Here is a 17010-nt window from a genome sequence, read left to right on the forward strand (position 1 = left end):
AAATCCATGCTTATGTGCTTCTCTTACGGAGGTACAAAGCACCCTTGACTACTGTTAAATCCAGTGGCCACCTGTTTTGAAGCCTAAATATAGACGGAGGTGTCTGACATCGGTGTGCTGTATTCCGACATCCTGACTGTGATTTTTCTTAACTAGATGCCTGTCTCTGTTAAACTTATCCCAAAAAGGCAAATATCTAAATTAAAGCATAGCTAATGTGCAAAAGGAGAAGTATGGAAAAAGAATCACATTAATGTCTGCCTGTATGGGGGGTGATGAGAGGTGAACATTAGTATGTTGGCCAACACAGTTGATCAGCGGAGAGTTGGGAGATCTCCAGATTGCAAAATAGCGATAAGGACAGTGACATGTTGACTCCAGACTTGACATTAAATATTTAAAGGGACCACAGCTTTCATTCCCTTAAAGGACAGGGAAATTCAAAACAGGTTTTGAGTTAGATCTACCTGGTGTATGCATCTAAGGCCCCCCCATCTTCTTGGTAAATCCTGACTTTTTGTGGGGCAAGCAGAGAAGTATATTGTTGCCAGTTTTCTATGTTAGCAATAAAGACTCCCACATATGCTAGGGTGAGGGCATAGGGGTTTCACGTTTCACATTCGCAGAGAACGGTGTTAAGCCATAACTGTGTTTTTTTAGAGTCCATTTTGTTGGAAGTCCCGTCAACTTATTACATTGAGCAGGTGTTTGCCTACTTTACTACCATGCTTTTTGTTAAGTTTCATCTGTTCAGTTTTTAATCTGTATTACAGACAATTATGAATTTAGACATAAAAGAGAGTCCTGACATGTTCCTCCCTGCCCTTCCTCCCAGCATTTATTGGGTGGCCAGCAGCAGCCTTCAGTTCAGCTCTGGGTTTCCTTCAACCGCAAGCCAATGCAAGCTGCACAGTTTGTAACCAGGCATCCGATTAAGGTAAATGGGAACTCTTTATTCATCCTTCCCCCTTAGATATCTAAGGGATTGCAACAGCATTTCTGCTTCGACCTAAACACTGCAGTAGTTAGACTGGTAGTAAAATCTGTTCTGAACAGTTTGCCCCTTTCTCATGTTTGGAACGAAGACAAGCTGATAGCAATGATGTCCATTGAGAAAAACAGGATTGCAGACCAGAATCAAATCACTTGTGCCCATGAGTCCTTGCAAAATCAGGCCCTTTTTTAGTTCTAAGTAGCAACGTTTTGATGGGATTTTTATTAGGCACAATTTTTACCTGGTTTTAAATTAGCGTGAACCTGCAAGGCTCTGTCTCTTGGATTCAGGATTGTGAGAGCATTGCTGCGCATCCCAAGAAATTGGTTTCCACATGCGGGGAACACAAGATTATTTGCATTGCACTTAAAAGCCTCGATTGCAGCTAGCCAAGTGTGGATGTAAGAGTCTTCTCTTCCCAGATGCAAGCACTTAGCATAATAGTCCTTGCAATTGCAGGAACAGGAAAAGTGTCCTCTGCCAGTACCAGCCTGGATTCCAGCCTCCCCGCAGGAGATGGTGGTCGGTTAGGACTGTGCTGCATCCACCTTGTTTGCTAGCTTATGGCAGGGGGTGGCAGCATAGTGGGAGAGCTGACATGCTGCTGGCTGTGGCAGTGTGCATGGTCTCCCCTCCTGCTGGGGAGCGATTGGGCCCGCTGTGGCATCCTGCTTCCAAGATCTTCCCTTTGGGTAGAGCAGAGCTGTGCCACACTGAAACTTCAGTCACTCCCTAGAGCTCACTGCTGCAGCAGCAAAAGGAAAAGCACAAGCTAGACTGTGCTGTTAAAGAACTAGCCCTGTCTTCAGAGAGCTTGGGGATATTATCCTACTAAATCCAGCCTCCAGCCATACCACTGCTTCCCAAAGCTGGAGCGAGTACAAGAGAGCTGGGGTGCCTTCGTATTTTGGTGAGAACTAGGTATACACTCAACACTTGGCAAACATGTTTACTGCCTTTAGGAGGTCACAGTCTCACACCGATCCAGGCAGAGGCAGGGCTCGGTGGGTTGGAGAGAGCTGGATGAGTTCTCCCATTGTTGCAGCGCTAATCTTTTTTTGGCCTGCTCCGCTGAGGAGCAGCTCTTTGAGGGCGGATTTGGAGGCAAAACTCACTTGCGCAAAAAGCAGAGGTTCGGCATTCATCTGCCAAGTGGAGAAGCTGAACATGGGCGGAGGGAGGATTGGCTTCCAGGCGTCTGAGAGGAAATGACAAATGCTTGAGACGTGGGGTAAAAACACAGAGATTTAAAAAGAAAAAAAGGTGGCGGGGGGGGGGGGATGAGAACGGTGCCATCAGCTAAACGCATGTCATTTGTGTTGTTGGCGTCCCTAAGGAGTACTACATTGCCGACGCATCCGAGGACCAGGTGTTTGTGTGCGTCAGCCACAGTAACAACCGCACCAACCTGTACATCTCAGAAGCAGAAGGACTGAGGTTTTCACTGTCTTTAGAGAACGTGCTGTACTATAGCCCCGGAGGAGCAGGCAGCGATACCCTGGTCAGGTAAGGACAGGCTGGCTAATGACAGCAGGCTCAGCGGCTTGGAGCATCTCCTGTGGGTTACTCTGGGCATTTCATGGCAAGGTGGCTGTACAGAGGGGAAACCCAATGATACCAACTCATAGACATTTATACAAAGCTTCAGCTCATGTTGCAAACGTATTAAACTCCACAGTGCCCTGGAGTAGGTGAGCATTAACCCCATTTTGCAGGTGAGGGAGAGTTGTTTAGTGATTCATTTTAGCTCGCAGAGCCAGTCAGTAGAGGAGCTGGGGTTAGGATTCAGGAGTTCCTGGCTCGCAAGCCGAAACCGTGCCCCTGCATGCATCTCTGTTGATATCAAAGGGGGAAAGCAAAATGTGCGAGCGGAGGATTAGTACGACTGCCTCTGAGGAGTCGACACAATGAAGAACATGATGGAGCTGGGTGCTCGATTGTCAAACATAGCTATCCCCTCTCATCAGATGCTTCAAAGGTACATGACCACATTGGCAGCCATCTCTCCAGTGTGTTGTCTTCCATGCTGCATTTGATTGGGGCGTTTTCGTGGGCAGACAGTGATCCTGGATTTTAAAAGTACCTCCCTGGTGCTCTACGGCAGTTAAAAGCAGATGTCACACGCTTGCATTTCTTGGCAGGTATTTTGCCAACGAGCCTTTTGCAGACTTCCACCGAGTTGAGGGTGTGAGGGGCGTGTACATCACCACGCTGATAAACGGCTCCTTCAGCGAAGAGAACATGCGGTCCGTCATCACCTTTGACAAAGGGGGGACCTGGGAGTTCCTGCAGGCTCCAGCATACACGCGCTATGGAGAAAAGATAAACTGCGAGGTAACCAGCAAGCAGAACTGGGTCATTCGACCCCAGCTGTCTTTCCTGCCCAAGTGCAGCGGGGTTGGACCTGATGATCTTATGAGGGCCCTTTCGGCCCCTGACATCTATGAGTCTGGGAGCGGCATAACCTCTTGTTCCCTGCCTCGGGAATTTCTAGGGTCAGGCAGGATCACCATGAAACCCTGACCAGTTTTATTACAGAGACTGAACCGTTGTCAGTCCCTACAGGGCTGTCCGCGGCTGAGCTCTGATTGTAAAATGGAGCTTTTAAGCAGAGAGGGTGGAGACCAGGGTGGAGCAGCCTACAATAGCAAAAGTCACGTGGGAGTTTGGGAGCTGAGACCTCAGTTCGATGTATTTGCAGGAAAGCATCAGTTCGGTGTCCTTTAGGACCCTACTGAAAGGTTGGGTAAGTGCTGAGATGAAAGCTCATCCATTACTTCCCTAGCCAGCATGTTTCAGTACATTGTTGGCCAAGCTCTTCTCTTTCCACTGTAAAGAGCATGAGTGCCAGCTGCAGAAAAGGCCATGAAAGGAGTGTGAGGATGGACCGGTTTAAAGACATTTCAGGTGAACTCCTGGCCCCACTGAAATCAGTGACCAAACTCCTCCTGACTTCAGTAGGGAACCTGAATGCAGGGCTGCCTTCCGCAGGGATATGTCGAATGGAGGAAGAGCATGTGAAGAGCATCCTGTCCCTATCTCTGTGCTATCTTGGTCCCCTACTGATGTCACTGTCAGTTTTAGCCACCCAAATGAGGATGAGGTATTCACCTGCACCAGCAGCACACAGCAGAGAGGAGTGGGTGCTGAAGCATAGCAGACCAGACATGGTACTTGGATCTCTTGTGTCCTAGTCCACCGCAAAGCCCCAGAGTCTCTTGCTGCAGGGACCCACGCGTCCCAGTTCTCCCAGTGGAGAGGAAGCACAGTCCAGTAACGAAAGTCAGAGTCTTGCTGGGTGCTCTTGGGCAAGTCACTTCCTCTCTCCAGGCTTCAGGTTCTTCCTCTTTGTAAAAAGAGGATAATTCATCCCAGCATGGGTTTTTACACATGCTCATGCTCATATTTTCGGAGCGTCTCGCAGCAGCCCATTAAGCAGTGTAACCAACATCTGCCATATGTTTATTCTCTCATCCTCCTCAGAGAAGGAGAAATGTGTTCAGTGGAGGGCTTTTATGGAGTTTCTTGTTGAAATAATACTTGCATGCACACATTTGAGCTGTGATAAGGTTAAAAGAAATGTGACTTGCACTTGCAAAGCAAGGTGATACGGTGTATTATGGCCCTTAGTTCTGGAGAGGGGTGGTTCCAGGGTCTCAGGACAGCCCTTGAGGACGCTGTCTTCTGCCTGAACAAGCATTGTCTGTATTGCAGGGAGTTGCACTGGGTTAGAGGAGTGGAGCTGTCTGCCAGTGCCTTCACCTTAGGGTTGTAGGTGGTCATTGAGACCCCCTGCGTCCAGTCCATTGAGAGGCGTGGAGATAAAGCTTGCAGCCTTAAATTTGACTAGATATTGTCTGGAAAGCCAGGGCAGGGCATAGAGCACAGGTTTGCATGTATGGGGAGCCAGTTTTGCTGAGGCAGCGTGCGATAGTGTTGGGTACCAGCTGGAATTGTAAGTTTTGCTGGTGTACGTTGCCTGAAGTGCTAGCCAAGAAGTGACAAAGGCATGAATGTTTTCTTCCCTCCTGGGGTCGTAGGCACCGTGGATTCACTAATGTTTTGTGGCATGTCAAAAGCCTTTCATAATCGCAACTGTGTTTTGCTCTTCCAGTTTTCCCAGGGCTGCTCTCTTCACCTGGCCCAGAGACTGAGCCAGCTGCTTAACTTCCAGCTACGCAGAATGCCCATTCTCTCCAAAGAGTCTGCTCCAGGACTGATCATTGCTACAGGTATAGTCTTTTTAAGGGCCTGATCCAGTGAGGAGCTTTGTCTACTGACTAGAGGGTGCAAAGTATTTTTAAGAGGTGTTCAGCCCATACCTGTATTGAACATATTGGGTATATTAAAAATGCAATTAAAATGTGTGTTTTGCAGTCCCCTTTGCTCCGCTCACCTGATACTGTTATTACTGCGTATAAATTTGAGTGTATTAATGTTCAAAGTAGAAATACTTCACACTTTATTCTCGTCCTCCCTCCCTCTCGCAATCAACCCAAAGGTTTTTTAAAAGCTTATAGACACTAAGACTTGACTCGCGTATCACTTTATTATAGAAACCTCATTCTGTAGGATATTGGGAATGCAAAGAGTAGGTTTCATCTGATCATACTTCTTTTATACTTTTGTGTTTTTCCTGATTCTTTTTCAAACTTGCAATAATCCTATTCATTTTTTACTTAAAAGCACCTGATTAACAGTATGGAAACATAACTCTCCAACACTGGCAAATAAAAATAGTTTAATGGTGGTGGTTTCATTTCAAGTAACCCAGTTGGATATGTCAAGAAGAATTACGTTCCCATTCTCTTAGGCTCGGTTGGCAGGAACATGGCAAGCAAGACAAACGTCTATGTTTCAAGCAGTGCCGGAGCAAGATGGAGAGAGGTAGGGATGCTATTTTCATTAAACCAGCATGACAGCATAGCCAGAAAGGTATATCTTTGGGGTGAGGGGAAGCATAGCACTGGTATATAACTATTATACACGCTGTATTAAGTTTTAAAGGTGACCTGTACACACTGAATATGCTCACACACGTGCAGATTAGGGAGTTTAAGTTAAATACACCAAATACCCCAGAAACAAAGTTTAAAAGAGCTTTTAGCATATGACAAATGTTTCCAGGTTCCACTCCCTTACTCAGAAATCAATACCCATTCTGACAAACGCTGCTGTGTGAGCTAGTGTGGTCATCTCATTTCCACTGTAAAAGGGCTTGGAACAGTAAAAGCAAGAAAAGGGCCAGTTTTAAGTTCTTTACTGCAGAGTTCTCCAAAATGTTTGTCAAGTCTGCTCAACACGTGGGCGTAGCGTTGATATGCAGCGCCTTCATGTTTATTAAAGCAAAATACCCAAATGAAAGATTTGCAGATTGGAGCAATTGGTGGAACGGGAAACTGGCACATTGCTCGCTGCTGGCGATTGCTGTGGTTAAAACTTCAAAAGCAGCAGGGCACGGGCGGGTGCATTGAGACAAGAGGGTTGGAAAGGTTGGTTTTGTGGGTAAAGCATTGGGTTCAAACACAAGAGCACTGTGTTCATTTCCCAGCTGTACCACAGACTCTTGCAACACATCACTTAATCAGGAGAGATTACAACTTTGTCCGGTACCTGGCAAGCAACGGCGATGCCATTGCCTGTATTTTCTTTGCTCCTCTACACTGTAAGCCTCTTTGAGGGACAAACAGGGACTGTATGTCCCTGTTTGCCTGCACAGTGCCTTGCTCCGTTGAGCACAGCTATGTATTATTGTAGTACATAAATAAATACAATAATAATAGCACGGATTGGGATATCACTGAGCGAGTGTTGTCACTGGGGGAAGGGAGAGGGAGGGGGGCTTGGGGAAAGAGAATTAAATCAAAAGTTGGGGGGAGTAGTAGATAAGCTGGAGGACAGGATTCAGAGTGACCTCGACAAATTGGAGGATTGGGCCAAAAGAAATCTCGTGAGGTTCAACAAGGACAAGTGCAAAGTCCTGCACTTGTGCATGGGATTATTCCATCCTAAATGCAGGCTGGAGGCTGACTGGCTTGGCAGCAGCTCTGCAGAAAAGGACCTGGGGGTGACAGTGGACAGTAAGCTGAATATGAGCCAGCAGTGTGCCCGTGTTGCCAAGAAGGCTAACGGCATCCTGGGCTGCACTGGTAGGAGCGTTGCCAGGAGGTCAAGGGAATCGATTCTTCCCCTCTGTTCAGCACTGGCGAGGCCACATCTGGAGTCCTGTGTCCAGTTTTGGACCCCCCACTACAGAAAGGACGTGGACAAGTTGGAGAGAGTCCGGCAGAGGGCAACAAAAATGGTTAGGGGTCTGGGGGACGTGACTTGTGAGGGGAGGCTGAGGGAACTGGACTTATTTAGAAGAGAAGACCGAGGGGATTCAGAGCAGCCTTCAACTACCTGAAGGGAGGTTGCGAAGTGGATGGAGCAGGACTGTTCTCAGTGGGGGCAGACGACAGAACAAGGAGCAATGGGCTCAAGTTGCAGCAAAGGGAAGTTTAGGTTAGATATTAGGAAAAAAAATTCTTACTAGAAGGAAACTAAAACACTGGAACAGGCTACCCAGAGAGGTGGTGGACTCTCCATCCTCTGTGGTTTTTAAGACCCTGCTAGACAAAGCGTTGGCTGGGATGATCTAGTTAGGGATAGTCCTGCTTGGGGCAGGGGGTTGGACTAGATGTGACCTCCTGAGATCCCTTCCCACCCTCATTTTCTATGATTCGATGATTCTAAAATGTACATTCCTCTTATTCTCAGTGTCGTTTTGACCTGACTTATCGCAGACAGCTGACAGGCTGTGCTGGAACCGGTCAATTTAGCTATTTATTTAAGTATGGTATATTTGAGGGTTGTGGACAAATCTCAGACAAACCCCAGCATTTTCTGCCCACATGAGTGTCTGAAAGCCCTTTGGCATCTTCGATTGGAGTGGGACGTCGCTCTCCGTTGATGAGAGTTGGATGCTGCTCGCAAAGTGGGTGTCCTGGTCTGTGGCAGAGTTTGTGGTCTGCCTGAACAGTCTGCTGTTAGTGTAGTATGGGATTTCAACATCTGTAAGCTGTTTAAAATCCTGTGAATAAAACTGCCTCCTTTTCCTCCCAGTAAGTGGTGCATGGTTTGCTTAACATCTGGGCAGCTGGGACAGTGATGGGAACAGGCCGCCGGTTTCCTTGTTGCCAACATACCATCTTATCCAGAGGATGGCCGTCCTTGAGAGAGTCATCATATCAGGGAAGCAACTAGGGAGCTGGGTTTCTTTCCAAGGGAACACTGTGAAAAACCTAGAAGTGTTGATTATTTAAACCCCGCCCCCCCCGAGATAGGCACATACACTCTACATGCTGGGACTTCACATTGCACTCCTTGCAAATACACAAGACTAGACTGGGCACGGGAGGGAGCTGCACTTAACAGGACCCCGGCTTCTCAGTTATTCAGTGCAATTGTGCAACTCTTCCTCTTTCTGCACTGAGGTGATGCCAAGGACGGGAGGGGAGTAGAGGGGGGGCGGGGAATGACCGAGCATTTTAATTTTGTGTCTGCGTGACAGCAGTTCAGCTTCTGCCTCTCTGTTCTGGCAAGCAGCTGTGTGAAAGCAGGCTGGAAAGCTTACTGGTGTCTCCAGTCCTGATACTGTTTCCTAAAGAGGAAAACAAGCAAATATTCAGACAATGCCCCTTGCAAACAAGTCCCCGAGTGTGCTGGAGCATAGCGAAGGCACAGTTGAATACGCACTCGGTTTGTTTTCATACCAAACTGGCTTCAGCTCTCTGGATAGGAAGAGAAGATGTGTCTGTGGTTTTGGTCGGTAAATAGAGCTGTGTGGGTGTGAAATATGACAGTTCTTCTGTGGGTAGAAGTGTGAACGGTCCCTTGGGTCTTTTTTTGCATGTCCCAGCATTGCTTACATTTAAATTTTGATGAAATCTTGCAGGCTCAGAAAGAAACTCAGCTGAAATCTTTTTTGAAAATCAGCAAGTCTCTGCTTTCTGAGAGTTCGTATCTGCCAAACTGTCTAGGCTTTGGGGCTTGATTCTCCTTGTTTACAGCCAAGTAAATGAGAGGAGAAGCAGCGGCTGGGGCGCAGTTCTGCTCTCGGTTCCAGCTGTGTAAAATCAGAGTAATACTGCTGACCTGGCACCAGACCTTGGCCCATAAACACTTGAGTCCCCAGTGGTCCCTGAGACTGGGCTCAGCTTAGCAGGCCTGGAAGTTAGCAGGGGTCAGACGTTATCTCTTACAAAGCTGTGTCCTAACAAGGATTTTCTCCTGCTTCAGCAAAGCGTTGATGAGACTCCAGTGGAACTTAAGCCTAGGCTTAATGTTAAGCACGTGGTATGTACTTGGAAGACTCGGGACCCTTTGGGGCTATATCTTATGGTCCGTGTGATGCTTTATAATCCCATCTCCTAGCAACCACAACCTTCTTTAATTGACATTCTCCCTCTATGCTTGCTTCCTTTTTCAGGCACTCTCTGGACCCCATTATTATACCTGGGGGGACCACGGTGGCATTCTTGTGGCAATAACAGAGGGCACAGAGACAGACCAGCTCAAGTAAGTTACCCAAGCCTGGCATCTGTTGACTGAGATAAGGAGAGAACTTGCAAGAGATCTGAGCTCAAGAAAACAAGTGAATGTTAAGTAACCCCCTTAGTTTTGTCTCGATAACTCACCCATTAACTTCTCCCCTGTCCCTTTTTTTTTTAATTCTCGGGAGAAATTTCTCACTAGGAAAACAGGAGTAAGCTGTGGCGCCCAGGAGATGTTCTTTGGTGCAGGTGTTCTTTGCATCGCCTGTCTTTGTGCATGCCCGGACCCTGTTGTTACTGGCTCTGTGCGCTTGACCTACATGAATGGCTTTCTTCCCACTACCTCTGTGGAGCATTATCCCCCATTGTAGAGATGGTACTGCGACAGACAGGAAGTTCATACAGGAATCTGTGGCAGGGCCAGGAGGTGCAAGCAGGTCACTGGGTCCCAGCCCACTGTTCATCCTCAAGAACATCCTTTCACTTCTCTTTTTGTGCCAGTGCAGTATCAGCAGAGCCGAGCGCTCGTCACAGAGTGCAGCGGCAGAGGAATTGCAGGCAGCAGAAGACCTTATGTAGCCAAATCTTCTGTTAGACTCAGCATTGCTCACACCACAACTGAACGTCGCCATGCTTCGGACTAGAACGGCTGCTTATAATTTAGTACCGGTGTTTTATAAACAGCCACCCTCCTGCCTCTTACAGAGGGAGCAGCAAATTTTACCAGAACCTGTGGTATTTGGTATTTATCCTGAAGTTTCTCACCTAGAATAACAGAAAATGAGGGATGGAAGGGACCTCAGGAGGTCACGTCTAGTCCAGCCCCCTGTAGGACCATCCCCAACTAGATCATCCCAGCCAAGGATTTGTCTATCCGGGTCTTAAAAACCGCCAAGGCCGACGATCCCACCACCTCTCTGGGTAGCTTATTCCGGTGCTTTACTACCCTCCTTGTGAAAGAGTTTGTCCTAATATCTAACCTAAACTACGTGTCCACTCCAGCCTCAGTTTATCCTGTGGCAGTGAGTTCCAGGGGCTTCTTATCTAATTGTACAACCTGAATAATATCACTTGTCTCTTGCACCCAGAATGGTGCTCGTTCTGCTTCATCACACTGTCCATGACTGCACCATATGCTTTGCCATGAATACCATTTATTAACCATTAATCTCAGGCCCTGATTAATACCATTTATTGCAGCACGTGGTTCTTTGGCATCTACGTGTTTCCTGTTTGTTCTATCCAAGTTTTGTATCCCCTTCCTTTCTCTGTCTGGCACAAGACTCGTCCCTTTCACTTCTCGATTTCTCCACACCCCTGACTGATCCCTGGCCCTCTCCCTGGTTTCTGGGATCCCATCCTTGTCAGCTGGATTGTCAGTCACCTTTCATGATACTTATAGCAGCAACTCAGCTGATTTTCAGTTTGTTGCCTCACTCGCTTCCCCACTAGTCACACAAAGCCCTGCACTGTTGTGAGAGCAATGTGCATGGCAAAGAATGGCTTTTTCTCTGGTTTTGTAAGATTGGTGCTCCTGCTGAGCCTATATCATTACTTTGGCTCATTTACAGGCTGAAAAACTTGCACCCATATGTGGTATGGGATTCACCAGCATGACTTTGCTGAATGAGGCCTGTAGCTGACTAAATGATGGTGGAAAATTGCAAAGAGCTTTGGATTGCTGGGGGAAAAGACTCTTGAGCCGTGTCCACATGAGCAGGGCGTGCATTTGTAGCAGCACAAATAGTAGTAGCACAAATTTGTGCTGTTGCTTTGTGCCACGGTGCATGCCCCTGCTTGTGTGGTTTGCAGCGGGACACATTGTGCCGCTGCTCCGTGTGCTGCAGGGGGGGCTGGCTGGGGTACAGGGGGCTGCAGTGTGGGGCCAGCCGGCAGGCAGCCCGCGTACTGAGGCACCCTGTGCCCCAATTGGCACGTGGAGACAAGGGTGGCCTGCTCCCTCATCTCTGCGTGCTGCAAAGCCCCAGCTGGGGCAGCCATCCTGAGCACCCTGGGCTGGCTGCTCCCCCGTTTCGAGGCAAACTGTGCCCCAGCCAGCTGCTCTGCCTCAAGAGTCCAGCCCTGGAGTCTAATTTACCATTTCCCCTTGCTGTTAAATGTTTGGGTGGAATTTTCTTGGGGTTTTTTTTTTTCTTCTGTGAACACTCAAGAGGCTTTTTTCCCCTCTCAGCTGATCTATACCGGTGAATTGATTTTACAAGCTTAATTTTTAAATGTTAAGCAGGAGACTATTGATTCCAACAAGAGTTAAATAGGCACCAGAGATGCACATTTAGACGGAGCATGCCCTCTGGGCTCCACAGCTTCAGCATCTAAAAATTAAGAGCCAAAACTTCTGGTGTGTTATATAAGCATCATTAGGTGTGTGTTGAGGGAGCCCACATGCTGCCTTCACAGATCCACTGTCCCTGAAATATCATGGCACTTCAGGGTCATTTTTCTGTGACAAGGGGAAGAGAGCCCTCGGGAGAACTTTAATACGTTCCAGCTCACATCTGTGAGGTTGGAAACCACCCAACATCTGTCAGATTTTGTACCAACTGTCACAAGCTCTGGCTTTTCTTCCTCTACAGAATTTCAAATAATATGGCAACACTTGGCTCTCGTTTCCCTACGGTGTGCGCGCGTGCGTGTGTATGCGTGCACATGTGAGAAAGAAGCAGTGGCCCTTACAGTCTCTGCATCTGCTTGCTGTCCTTTCTGAATACTGTCATGGTGTAAGCCGGTACATGGGACACCAGATTGGGAGTCAGGAGACCCATCTCCTTGTCCTGACTCTACCAGTGACCTTGAGCAAGTTGTTAGACCTATTTGCACCTCAGTTTCTCCTCCTGAATAACAAGGCTAATGGTCCTGACCTTCCTTTGTTAAGCACATTGAGGTCTGCAGATGGAAGCAAAGGGATTAGGGCCAGAGATATTATGCTGTGGTTTTGAAAATACCTGATTTTAGCAGTCTTTGCAAGTTTTGAAATAGGCAAATACATCTCTGCTGGATTCCTGTTTTTATAGCAGTGCTATATCCTTGTCTCTTCCCTTCCAGGTATAGCACAAATGAAGGGGAGACCTGGAAAACATTCACTTTCTCAGATAAGCCAGTATTTGTATACGGACTGCTTACTGAACCTGGGGAGAAGAGCACTATATTCACCATCTTTGGCTCCTACAAAGAGAATGGCCACAGCTGGTTGATACTACAGATCAACACCACTGATGTGCTTGGTAAGGGAACTGGCATATAAAGCGTTCATATAACTGCTCTTGGAGCCTGCGGGTACCGTGTATTGATCCCAACCTTTTGCTTTTCCTTCACGATTCAAACCCGCTCATGTGTATTGAAAAAGCAACAGGTGCTGTTGCTTTCCTCACTGACTGTTAATATGGAGACAGGTAGGACCGTGGATAGTTCTTGCATCTTTGCCTCATAGACTCATCACTTACCTACAGAGAACGACAAAGAGAGGCCGTGAACTACTGATCTGAGCTATAGGATGAGACTTTCAAAAGCATGTAAGAGACTTAGGAGCTCTAGTTCCACTTTTCAAGCCACCTTTGGAGCCCAGTTCTCATCGCATGTCCACGGCTTTAGGGCTCTACCGACACGGGCCTCTTTGCAGGACAGGGCCTGTTGCACAGAGGTTGTCACTCAGTTATTCATGCTGAGTGACATCTTGTCCCTTTCTCCAATTCTGTGTCCCTGGCTCACTGTTCACATAATATTTTCAGTTTGCAATGGTAGAGGAAGTTGGAGCTGGAGAGAACAAATGCAAATGTGCTTAACTCTTATACTGGCAGGATTTTAAAAAGCAAAGAGGAATAAAAAAATCCATTTCTGAAAGCCATGCCCATGAATGTTTTATAACTGATTTCAGCTTTGATTGCGAAGTAGCGTTTTAATCAAAGAACGGTTAAACTCGGCAGAGGAATTTGCTCAACTAAAATTTATAACCAATTCCCCCGTCGTTCGGTTATGGATGGATCTCTTTGGGAACTGGCACGGCTTCATTTAAATAAGGCATTGCAAATGTGCCGTCATTAGCAGTGGAGTTGTTTATTCCCTTCTGTCACCCAACGTCTCTGTTTTCCCCTGTGCTGCGCACTTTGAATTGAAATCGTCTCCGTTTATCTTTTGTTTGGGGCTGGTGCATGCTGGTATCGCTCCGTTGACTTGTGTGGAGGTCTTGATGATTCACGCTGCCGAGTCGGGGAGAGAGAGGGAAAAACAGGATCTGGGAAAGAAAAGTGCTGTTGTAAAGTACCTGATGAACAGCCTTAGAAAGTGATGCCCTTGCTACATCCGTGCAGAAGGGCAAGGAGCTCCCTAAACCTTTAATGTGTCCTGACTTGGATGGACCACCCAGGCAGAAGGAGCCATTTCTAGTGTCAATTCCTTAGCCTCTCTCCTGCGACTAGCAGCGTTGGTGTTTTTCTTGGATACGGGCACCGTTCACAAGACACGGTATTGAGATTGACTGCGTGTTTTGCCCTGGCTGTTGAGCAGTTGTCAGCTGGTAATGGACTTCCGCTCAGCCAGAACTGAACGGCTGAACTGGAGGTGGGAAAGGCTTCATTGTCCAGCCTCTGCGCCGTCCAGTTAAATGCTGGGCGTAAGGAGGGTTCAAAATGCACTTCTGCACTGAAGCAAAAATTATCCCTTGCATTACTGGGCTGGACTCTGGGGAACTTGCCAAGGCTTCTTGAGGAAAGGCATCCTCCTTTAAATTGCAGTGTGTCAGCAGAGAAGCTGTAAAACTAGTGCACCCTCGCACTCAAGGGCATAAGATATCAGGGCATCGGGATCTTGATAAGACAGAACACTTGGCCTGATTCTCCACAGCCTTTTGTGGCGATGTGCACCCATGCAGAGCGCCAAATGTCAGGAAATCAGCTGACTTTCAGAGGCGTTTCACATCTTTGGCTTCCATCTCAGTAATAGTTACAAGCGCTCACACTGAGGCCTCTAGCATTTTACACTGAACACATAGAAATAATAACTTCGGGTGCAAGGACGAAAGGCAGTCAGACGCCACATCTTCCTAAATCCTGAGTTTTGGTTACAGAGAGACTGTGGCTTTACTTTAACCCAATCCTGTCATTTGTCACAGGAGTGCCTTGCACTGAAAACGATTACAAGCTGTGGTCACCCTCCGATGAACGAGGTAATGAGTGTTTACTGGGGCATAAAACAGTTTTCAAAAGGAGGACTCCTCATGCGACTTGTTTCAATGGAGAAGATTTCGATAGACCCGTGATGGTCTCCAACTGCTCTTGTACAAGGGAAGACTTTGAATGGTAAGTAGCAATTAATTTCCCTTAGTCTGGATTGTAATTCTAAGATAAATATCAGTGACTAATAGCATGGAGTGAACAAACAGATCCAATTTATTTAGCTCTTTCTATCCACCGCCGGTTTTATAGCAGAGAGGAAACGAAATAGACTGAAAACATCCCTTCATTAATGGGGAGCATGAGACTTAATTAATGTTTTTAAAGCACTTTGAAAACCTCTGAAAGGTGCCGTGGAGGAGCACAGTGTTATTACTTTATCACCTCTTTAAAATGAATGAAGACAATTTCCCATTCAAATGTAGAGGCCAGCTGTAGAAAAAGCCAAGAGACCCTTCAACCAGAGTGACGCAACTGGTGCTGCCATATAATTTTATTTTTAATTTACACTTCAGTGAAACTAAACAACTGTCAAGATAAGGGAGCTTTGCTGCGACAGGCAAACGGAAAGGGGTTTTCATTAATGAGTGAGCTGTTGGGCGGGCATGAGCCAGCCTTTTGAAAGCTCAGAGCCAGATTTTTCAAGGGCTCATCTCCCATTTAGGTTTAAAGAGGAATGGGACAGACTGGGAATCAGGACTGCTGGCTTCTGCTTCCCAGTGTGACAGCCCAGTACCGTGTAACCTGTGGGCAAAATCATCTGAGTGGTCTGTGCCTCAGTTTACCTGCCTGCAGTTATAATGAGGCTCTTCTGTAGCACGTTGCTTGCATGATTTTCAAAGCCTTTTATAGCGAAGCGGAGCACTGCTCCCTCCGTATTACTGGGAAACTGAGGCAGGGGGCGGTGACATGACCTGCTCGCTAGAGTCCCAGGCCAGTGCCCTCTTCCCAAGGTCGTGCTGCTACTCTAATATGCCAAGCTGTTGGGAGGCTTGTTAGCTGGACACACGCAGTGTGTTTTGAGATTGCGTGATGAAAGCTGCTGTCTGATCACAGCGCATTATTATTAATCTGAATGCTAATGCTAAGCAGATGAGTGTCCCAAGCCCTTAGTTGGAAAGGACCTGTGAACATATCTGTATAACATCACAACATTTTATTTTTCTTTCCTTCCTCCCCTCTCAGCGACTTTGGCTTTAAACTAAGTGATGATTTATCATTAGAAGTTTGTGTCCCTGATCCTGAATTTGCTGGGAAACCATTTTCCCCTCCTGTTCCTTGCCCCGTTGGCTCAACTTACAGGAAGACAAGAGGGTATGTACTGCGCATGGGTGAGGAACTTGATTTTTCCAGGACAGGGCTTAGGAAATTTCTGCTAAAGGAAGGATTGCATTAATACAGATTAACTGGGATACAAGCCCAGGATCCACAGTATAATGCATGCTAGTCTGTTGTAAATCCTGCCAGAACCAGTTTCTTGCATTAATTGCATATGACAGTATGCTGACCGCCTCCTTTAAAAATTGCACATGTATTTATACATTCCAGATACCGCAAGATCTCTGGGGACACGTGTGTGGGTGGAGACATTGAGTCCCGACTAGAAGGGGAGCTGGTGCCGTGCCCTCTAGCAGGTAAGTGGGCTTGGGAGTATTTTAGCCATTCATTAAGTCAGTGATTGTGTGCCTGCCTGCCCAAGGACTATATAGAAACTCCTATGGGACTTTCAGAAATCTGGCCAAGGCACAGGAACAGCAGCCAAAGTAGCTTAGTAGGTAAATAACCCAGGGTCTTTTCTCCCTTTTGGATTCCTGATAGGGTTTTTCCAGGCTCATCCTTGCTCCTATTCAATTAAGGGAAGTTTCTGATTTTGGAAGCTGGAATTTCATTCTGAAGTGCGATGAGGTTTGGATTCTCCAGCTCATTAGAGGTCAGATTAAAGTCAGTCCTGGCTTTCCGTGCCAGGCCAGGGTGACATTTACCCTGCATGCCACACTAGTGTGATTCAAGAAGAAATTGCCTCTTCCCCAGACACAGAGGGCACTGAAGAGATCTTATCCAACCACGTGCTGCCAAGGCTATTTGCATTCTGTTTGTTAGAGCCTTAATTTAATCTTCCGTCATGAGCAGGATGATTAACATGCCATTGCAAGAGAGAAAAATGTTTTCTGCACTCAGTGGCCTGATCCAAACCATGCTGAAGTCATTGGGAGACAGACTCGATGGCTTCTAACCAAAGCCAGCTAAGGTCAACAGACTGTCTCCCAGCCCTCCAACTGATCTGCGTTATATAGAC

General features: G+C 47.1%; 1 protein-coding gene across 4 annotated transcripts in view; it reads left to right on the plus strand.

The window, feature by feature from the left end:
- The window catches only part of SORL1 (sortilin related receptor 1), an 84698-nt gene that overhangs the window by 25587 nt on the left and 42101 nt on the right, over positions 1-17010 (plus strand). For all 4 annotated transcript variants that reach the window (XM_025200037.1, XM_025200038.1, XM_025200039.1 and 1 more), the window contains exons 7-16: positions 836-937; positions 2331-2500; positions 3136-3328; positions 5109-5226; positions 5808-5881; positions 9465-9553; positions 12592-12770; positions 14654-14840; positions 15900-16028; positions 16263-16348. In XM_025200037.1, the coding sequence (XP_025055822.1) occupies positions 836-937; positions 2331-2500; positions 3136-3328; positions 5109-5226; positions 5808-5881; positions 9465-9553; positions 12592-12770; positions 14654-14840; positions 15900-16028; positions 16263-16348 (1327 nt within the window). The remainder of the gene's footprint in view (positions 1-835; positions 938-2330; positions 2501-3135; positions 3329-5108; positions 5227-5807; positions 5882-9464; positions 9554-12591; positions 12771-14653; positions 14841-15899; positions 16029-16262; positions 16349-17010) is intronic.

This window comes from Alligator sinensis, unplaced genomic scaffold (assembly GCF_000455745.1).
Source record: "Alligator sinensis unplaced genomic scaffold, ASM45574v1 scaffold278_1, whole genome shotgun sequence".
Lineage (NCBI taxonomy): Eukaryota > Metazoa > Chordata > Crocodylia > Alligatoridae > Alligator > Alligator sinensis.